This window comes from Morus notabilis, unplaced genomic scaffold (assembly GCF_000414095.1).
Source record: "Morus notabilis unplaced genomic scaffold, ASM41409v2 Scaffold689, whole genome shotgun sequence".
NCBI lineage: Eukaryota > Viridiplantae > Streptophyta > Magnoliopsida > Rosales > Moraceae > Morus > Morus notabilis.
The window spans coordinates 514,534-523,360 of record NW_010358342.1 but is presented as its reverse complement, the minus strand read 5'-3'; the positions used below and the strand labels follow the sequence as shown (position 1 = coordinate 523,360).

Sequence of the window (8,827 nt, the reverse complement as noted above, 5' to 3'; positions counted from 1 at the left end):
ATTGTAATTATATTAACCATTTTAATAATATTATTATATTTTATATCATAATTATATAATATGTTATTTAATAATAGTTTTATTGTATTATATTAAATATAATAATAAATATACATTATATTGTAATTATATATATTATAATATAATATAATATAATAGTTATTTTTAATTATTTTAGTTATTATTTTAATAATATTTATATATTCTATATCATAATTATATAATAATAGGTTTTTTGTATTATATTAAATATAATAATAAATATATATTAATTGTATGTATTATATTATAGTATAATATAATAGTCGTAATTTTTAACTATTAACAACAATTTAATCTCATAATTTACCAAACGCTATATTACACTGATTTTGGAACTAGCATAGCTACTATAATTATAGTTTACTAAATACTCAGCTGCTTCTTTCTTTAGTACAGTTAAAAGTAATTTTTTCAAAATCTACAGCACTTCCAAACTAAGGCTTTGTTCATTTTACCGATTTGGGTTTAAAATTTGAGTTTTGCTACAGTAAAATGCTCTCAGAAACAGTCACATTTAACTTTTTTACTACAGTAAAAAGCTCTCACATAAAATTACATCTCAACTCGAATTAACGAATTAAATGGTCCCTTAGCTTGTTCATTTGCACTCAAACTCAAAAAAAGTTTGAACTCAAGTTATAACTTTATTCAAGTTCACGTTCTTTTGTAAAATTTGAGTTTTAACTTGAGTTTTAACTTCAGTCTGAAGCTAAAATCCAAGGTTAAGTTCCCCTTTCAACTTAAGTTCTAAGCCTTTATGTGAGAGTTTTTAACTGTAATAAAAAAAATTAAATGTGATTTTTTTTTTTAGAGTTTTTAAAAATTAGAATTAAAAATTTAAATAGGTAAAATGAACAACGCCTTAGATATTTAAGTTCTCAATGTATCAGATTAATCCACAGATTTTGCATAATGAGGTTTCTTGTGTAATTTTCTGACATGCTGGTCTGCTTGCAGGCTTTGCATAAGCACTTATTCAGATGTATCAATACAAGTTTTTATGTGTCAAGTGTCAACGTACTTCTGGAGAATAGTTGCTGTTATATTCTTTGAAATTAAATTTGAAGACTGTGTCATACGTTCCAATACTGTACACTTTTTGTTGCAGAATGAGGCTGTCCTGAAAGCGTGTTCTGAACAACCTCCTTCAAAAACTGCCGCTGAAGTTGGTGAAAAGACGAAAGGAGTAGTCAAGGAATGACTAAGCGCACTTGGTGAAGCTTGGAAGTAGTAGTTTTGGTGATCATCCCCTGCAAAATGCCTTTCCCCCCCTTATTTTGAGATGTTTGGCATAAACTTTAAGTTAGGCATTAAAAAACCCCAATTTTGATCTTTATGTTTGTAGAATTCTCAAGAGTATTATGTATTCATTCTTTCAGTATTGCATTGTATGGCAGCTCCTGAAGTTGTTGGACAAATTCCAATCATAATCATGGCTGGTTAGGACAACTCTCTTGGAACTTAACTACTAATACAAATTTTCCAATATTGCTTTGCTGATTTTGTGTATCTTGAGCTTGGAGCTGACTATTTTTTTTTTTTTTTTTTTTTAAATACCAATATGGTTATTTGGCTGAGCAAATATTCTGGAAAAAAAAAAAACAGAAAATTCCATTTTAAAGTTAAAGCTCATAGAAAAATGAAATCATATATTTGATGGGAAATAATTTAAGGTTGTATGTGGTGCATGTCAGATTGTCAATACACCTTTTGAGATTGAACAGATGCTGGCTTTTGGTAGTGGAACCACTTAAGAGTGATGTCAAATTTAATGTCGAGGTTCCGTTTACATTATTGTTTGTGTAATGGGTTTGGTGACCCATAAATAGTTTATAAGTTACATCAGCTATTATATGACATTGCCAGGGAAATGACCCCTTGTGGTTTTGAAGGGTTGATGAAAATTCTCATGATTTTTCCTGAGGAATCTTTGCTATTCATAAGTCTCCCGAGGAAGATAATACTGAATCTTGTCATATGAGATGATGTGGTCCATCTTGATTTTTCAGAAAAAAACTGAATGAGATGTGAAGACGAAAACCACCGAAAGAAGAGTTGAAAATTCCACCCTAGTCCCCCCCATAGGTGGAAGACTGATTTTGACATCAAAAGAAAACTTGAAAAGTCAGTGGTAGGGTGAAAAAGAAAACTTCAATTAGTATAGTTTTGAGTTGGTAGATTTATACCAACATATAGAATATACAGATTCTATTTGAATTTGATGAAAATCTTACGATAATTTGAATTGCCAATCAGAAATTGTACTATCGCATAGTTTCAAACTATTAGCTTTATGTACCAATTTGGTGAAAATTTGACGATTTGGATTGTGCATCACTATTAAGATGAGTCTTTTTATAGTGTTTGTCGGTTCACAAATTTATGGTAAATTTTATAATTTTATTGTTTGAATTTATAAACTTTAATATAAAATTTACAAATCTATCATAATTCACGTAATTTTAATATTTAAAATGTATAAATTTTAACGTAAAATTTACAAATTATTCTATTTTCTGACACGACGATGGGAATTTTTTCCCGGCAAAATAGAAGTTCCCCAGGATATGTATCGATATAGGTAAAGGTGTCCATAAAAATTAGTTTGATATTCGCATTTGTGTACGTGTCGCTGTTAAAGTCGTGGACTAAGAAGAAAAGATATATTTGGCCATTCACTGAGGAGTTTCACACTTATTTACGCAACCCCTTGGTTGTTGCAGATCTTTACATGTGCACCCTCAGGAAAATTCATGTGTGTGTTCAGCTAAACATGTACTTTTTGTCTTGTAATGGGGATTTATGCTGCTATAAATCCACGATTGTGACATGTTATGTTTATATGTACAGTTGTCGAAATGTTTCACTTTCTACCACCACCACCAAAAGGAAAAAAAAAAAAAAAAATCATGACATAAAAATACTCCATCAGAAAGTACATGTCGTTGTAAAAAAAGGGCATAAAAGCAAGAGAACTCTTGCTCTTATCTGTCACTGAGCTAATCACTGCAATCCTTCAATGCAGTTGGAGGTAACCTCTTGTATAGGCAAACGACACTGAAATATCATTTTGACCCATTAATTTCAACTGGCCACAGAATTCATATCTCCTGCACTACTAGCTGTTTCTAGTTTTTTAAAAAATCTGTTGAGGTCTGAGCTGTTGCTTTGCTTGCAGCTCACCTACCCACTCATTATTTACTCAATTGCTCCCAAAATTCATTAATAAAGGTCATAATGAGAATTATCTGCATCTATTGGGGCATAAAATGAAAACACTAGACTGGTTTTAAGATTACATTAAAATCATATCAAATTAAGAAAATTATGACAAGAAATTTGATGCAAGTCTAATCTTTTACAAATATGCCGTACTGATTGGGTGTTTTTTGGTATTCTGTCATGTATTTATGGACGTTTTGTCAAGCTTTGGATCCCCTTTTGTAAGTTTTTTACTGTGTGAATTGGGCTATCCAGTTTGACAAGTAGAGTGCTATTTGGTACAGAGAGATTGGCTCAAAGGTTCTTCATTCACAATGAGGGCTCCACCACCACATTCAATATTTCGTTTGGGTGGTAATGTTGAGTATTTAATTAAATTTGTACCAGACCAAATTATTAAAATATAGTTAAAAAAATTTGGAGACGTCTTTGTTGCAGAGATACTAAGCAACCCCGTAATATTGTCCAAACAAGCAGCATGAAAGTAGTTGGTTTTTGAAGCGGTCAACTTACACCAATTGATAATACATTCCCTGTCTGCAAGGTCATGTTTTTGAAAATGTCAAAAAATTAAAAAAAAAAAAAAAGAAAGCAAAAAATAAATAATAAAAGGGCATCCATGACAATGACCAATATTGCCCTTATATGTGTATCAAGGATAGCTAGGTAGGGTTTCTTTTATGTGATTGACCTAATCAGGTGATCATATTTGGCCTTGTCGCTATGAATGTGTGGTCTACCATGACGGGCTGCCCACGTGATTGACAAAAAATTTGAGTACCCCAAGTCAGCATTCCACAACCCAATCCAAATTCTCTATCTCTCATCCTTCTTTTTTCCTTGTCATGAAAATGAAATTATATTAGGGAAAAGGTGACGTGAAGAACTCCAACAGCCCAAGGTGATTCTAAACCATTGTCACAAGAAACTGTTGGTCGGCATATAATTTTCCCCTCTTATCCCCTCCTTAATTATTTGTTCCTCAACTTCCTATTATGGTAATGGCAACTTGGAAATAGCTTAAGTAGATTATTTGCACATAAACCAAATTGATAATCAAGGGCTTTGCTTATATATAATATGCCGCCCTTTGTCCAGCCGGTGTCCACTTGGTGATCTCTCATTGGTTTGATGGCCCCACTTTCAACCTATCTTGCATATGATATCACTATCCATGTCCGCATAGGGGGACAACCTACCTTGCAGGTTTTGTTCTGCCTTATTTTACTAATTTGCTTATGCACTCATCTTTGTTAATCTCTATCATTAGCTACACTAAGTTGCTCTCTTTGCTTTGATTAATATAATAATAATGTAGGAATCAACCGTAACCGGCTTCCGGCCCCTTCATGTACGACACGTGCGCTTCTGCATGACACAATTAGTAGCGAAGATTTAATTAACAATTATTAAGATGTCTTACAAGTTTCTCTTCTTGTGTTGAAAGAGTCTCAAGTTTTCTTTAGTGCTTTTACATTTTAAGCATACGAATAGGAGAATTCTATATATTAGAATACAAAAAATGCTTTCATTTTTTTTTTTTCATTAATTTTAAAGAAACAAATTTTCATCAAAGTTCCGTTATACATGTTTTTACTAATAAGGTTGTAGTATCTCTCACGCATACATATTTTTTTTATAGGTTCACAAATATACATATACACAAACAAGCACGTGTATATCTATATGTCTAGTTTAAACTTTCAAGACAATGTTGCAGAGTAGTTAATTACCAAAAAAAAAAAAATGTTGCAGAGTAGTTGGAAGATAGTGGAGAGAATATAGCTCTGGCTCTTTGCTATAACGCCCTATTTGCCGTCCAACAAAACAAGTTCAAAGTACATAAGATATTTTGCAAAGAAGTAGGTCAACATTTTTTTGTGTATGCAAGGAACTTTAGTAACATAAAATGTAAACAGATCATTAACACCGTTGACACTAAGAAATATATATATGTATATATATAGTTTTTCTTTTTCTTTTTAAACTCATGGACTATAACTATAAGGTATCGTTTACGTAAGCTTGGAGGAAGCTACAAGAAACCATAGTTTTTTTTTTTTTTTTTTCAAAAGAAGAATTTAAGGAAATGGAATTATTTTTTTCAAAACTTGGGACCCCCAAAACAATTTTCTTTCTTCTCAAAAACAACTTCCTTTGCTCAAGAATGGATTATGTTCATTTTTAAGTCTAATATTTCACCAACTAGTCTTTGAAGGTTCAAATTTTAGTTAACCCTGTTTCCAATTCCAAACGACAATATACCTAACACTTCTCTGCTTGTTGAAAAAATAGCTAATTTTAGGATGACAATTATAACAAATGTCTGTACAAATTATGTTGAGAATGTTTATTGGAACAAGATTCCACCATTATACAGATTAGAGTATATTTGAAGATATTGAGTTGGAGATTGTGAGTATCAGAATCTTTGGAGATTTAATCCATTTGAAATCAGAATAATGGAATTGGGTTCTTCTTCTTCTTCCTTTTTTTTTTTTTTTTTTTCAAGGGGACAGATTTTGCCTTTTCCTAAAGGGCACTAAGAGAAGCTCGTGGGATGCTGATCTTGCAAAGATCATATTTCATATTCTATGCTTTATGCTGCCCTAAAAATTACCCAATGCCTTCGATTAAAGAGAAAAGTTCATATTAATTTGCACATACGCCCTTCTGTTTCTTCCCTCTTTCCTAGCCCTCTCTTTTAATTTTGATTCCCTTCGAAAATAGTTTGCCTTTTAGTTATGACTATTAAGGGCTCTTAGAGGATAAAAAACAATAAAACAAATCGCATGGGAATTTGATTTATAAAATTTTAAAATCGGCTGGTGATATTTTGACTTGTGAAAATCGCATTAAACAAAATTTTGATGAAAATTTTACCGTTTGCGATTGAAGCGATTGAAGTATTTGGTAATTCTCAAACAAGGAGAGAAATAAGAACGCTTCAAAAATGCAGATTAATTGTGCAGAATCAGTGAAAGGCGAAAATATAAAAAGCTTGGTATTGTACAAAAACAAAAGAACCATCCGTTAAACATCCAATGCTCTTCACATTACCGATTACAAAGTAAGTTAATGCCGATTCTTTTGGCGGGATTTTCTTTTTATTTCTCTTCCTCATGATATCAAAGTGACAAGCACAAACAAGAGACCAAAAAAGACCCTCATCATATTTTTCCCTTTTAGACGTTATTCTAACTGAGAAACCAGAAGAAAAAAAGAAGCTCCATTACCGATACAGAAAGTAATCTGGAATTGGATTACTACTAAAATATTTTAACTTAAACTACTATATAGAGTTTTGTTTTCTTCTAAAATAAGGGAAAGTAGTAGTAGAAATAGTATTGCAACTACTGCTATCTTCTTCTTGATGATCATCCGATGATTCTTCTTCTTGATTATTATTAGAAGATACTTCAGTGATTCCACTTGAACCAGAAGATGATGAACTCAAAGCAAGATTCAAGTCTGCTCTTTCCCTTTCTCTTTCTGTATTTTCCTTTCTCATGAAGTCATAGAAAACAGGCCTATTGCTAGTGGTACTGGTGGTGGCGTTATTACTTCTCATCACTCTTGTTGCTTTCCGAGCAACAAGTTCACCACCACAGTTTTCTTCCTCATTTTTACTTGCTCTTTTCTTCAAAAATATCCGGCAGAGGACCCAGTTTTCCATTGGAATTTCCACAGGGCTCTGCAACCCCGAAAATTATTGCATCAGCACTCCAACAAAGCAAAAAAAAAAAAAAAAAAATGTTTTTTTGAGCTAAATATGAAATGGGGTTTTTTTTTTTTTTTTTCCTTACAATTTTTTATATTTTAATGTAATCCAAAAAAAAAAAAAAAAAGAGCTGACCTGGGATGAGGTGTTAACAAGGCGATATTCATGCATAATCCAGTCAGTTCTGGAGCCATGTGGAGGCTTTCCTCTATAGAAGACAAGAGTCTTTTTCATGCCCACAACTTGGTTTCCTTTGGAACTCACAATTTGCTTGTCTATTCCAGTTGCTTTCCAATACCCAGTACCTGTTGCCCTGTTTGATCTATTCCCATTTGGATACTTCGCTTCCTTTGTGCTAAAGAAGTACCTCTCTTGCTCCAAATCACCTAAATTCAACCTCTTTCATTTAGTACCTTGAAACAAAAATATAATCTTTTTTTTTTATTTTTTTATTTTTTATTTTTGCAACATGGCATTGTGAGAGAAAACTAAAAAATAAAAAATAAAAGAAAAAGAAAAAACCAACCTGGTAAATCCCAAGGATCAGACTTGCAAACATCAACTTCAGGAATAATGGAAGCAGGCAAAGGGTGAGAGAAAGCCTTTCTCTTCAAGTACTGAACCACAAGCTCTTCATCTGTTGGGTGAAACCGAAACCCGGGGGGTAATCTAAGCACACCATTTTTAACAAAATTAAGCTTCTCCATAGGAGTTGTTTTGTTGTTGTTTATTATTATTATTATTACTATTATGGCTTTCGGGAAAAACTAATCAATAAACTAAATGAAACCCAATTGAGCCACAATAGAAGTAAGCAAGCTTATGGGGAGCTTTTATAGTCCATTTAAGAGCACAAAGAATATGACAAAGCAGTGAACATGAACAAGAGGGGAACAAGAACAAGAAGGGAAAAAAGGGCCAAATTTTAAAGAAAGAAAGGGGGGAAGGTGTGGGTATGAAAGAGAGAAAGTGTGACTTATTTTATAGTAATGGGTGTGTGAGAGTGAGATGGAAGAGGAAAAAAAAAAAGGAAAAATCAAATGGCAAATAGGACGACCCATTTGGCGTAAACGAGACTCAATCTCTTTTCGTTTGACGCTGTTTTAACAAAAACGTTTGAAGCCTTCTTCTCTCCTCTCTCTCTCTCTCTCTCTCTCTCTCTTACAAAAAGGTTAAAAAGTTTTTTTTTTTTCCTTTTTTTAAATTAAAAATTAATTGAACTAAAATGCTTATAATGAAAATCATATCATATTTTTGAAGAGCTGAGCTTAGTATATAGTAATGATATATGGACTGTATATCGACCTTTGTGTGTGGGAATAATCGAAGCTGTTAAAGCTCCTTTTGAACTTTTCTTTCTTTTTCCCCTCCTTTGCTTGTCAAAATAAATTATTCTTTTTCGGACATAGCACAATTACTGTAATACCCTTACACTTGAGTGATACTCGTGGGTCTAAACAGGAGAATTTTGTACGGTGGGAGGGGCATTTTGGTCTTTATGACGACTTTGAGGACCTTTTTGATTGAGTTGCAGCCTCGTATGGGTTAAGTCACCTTACGTCATGCTGACAGCTGGATTTCACCAATGCGGCTTAATGGCACGGAAAGTGAAAGTACAGATATACCCCTGGTCCCTCTTGCCACAAATTTTAATTTCTTTTTTCTTTCATTTTATGAAAACAAAATAGTTGGGTGCTATTGCGAGGGGAACAATATCGCTGGGTGCTCACCAACGCCTTTAATTTCCTAGTTAACGTACGGATTCTATAGATGTCAACTTTTTTTTCTTCTTTTTTTGCCCTTTTCGTTTGGCTTAATTAATGGACCAATTTCTCACTTGAA

General features: G+C 32.6%; 2 protein-coding genes across 2 annotated transcripts in view; one reads left to right on the top strand and one right to left on the bottom strand.

Annotated features, from left to right (window-relative positions):
- LOC21400490 overlaps positions 1-1,520 on the top strand; it is a 4,243-nt gene extending 2,723 nt beyond the window's left edge. Inside the window, exon 2 of the mRNA XM_010092387.2 lies at positions 1,151-1,520. Within this exon, the coding sequence (XP_010090689.1) occupies positions 1,151-1,243 (93 nt within the window). The 3' untranslated portion in view covers positions 1,244-1,520. The remainder of the gene's footprint in view (positions 1-1,150) is intronic.
- Positions 1,521-6,271: 4,751 nt separating this feature from the next.
- On the bottom strand, positions 6,272-7,920 carry LOC21400489 (NAC domain-containing protein 83). The gene is made up of 3 exons (XM_010092386.2): positions 7,512-7,920; positions 7,121-7,371; positions 6,272-6,958 (listed from the first exon to the last, which is right to left on the bottom strand). Exons 1-3 carry the CDS (start codon positions 7,690-7,692, stop codon positions 6,557-6,559), a joined length of 834 nt encoding a protein of 277 aa, XP_010090688.1. The 5' UTR covers positions 7,693-7,920; the 3' UTR covers positions 6,272-6,556.
- Positions 7,921-8,827: the final 907 nt, after the last annotated feature.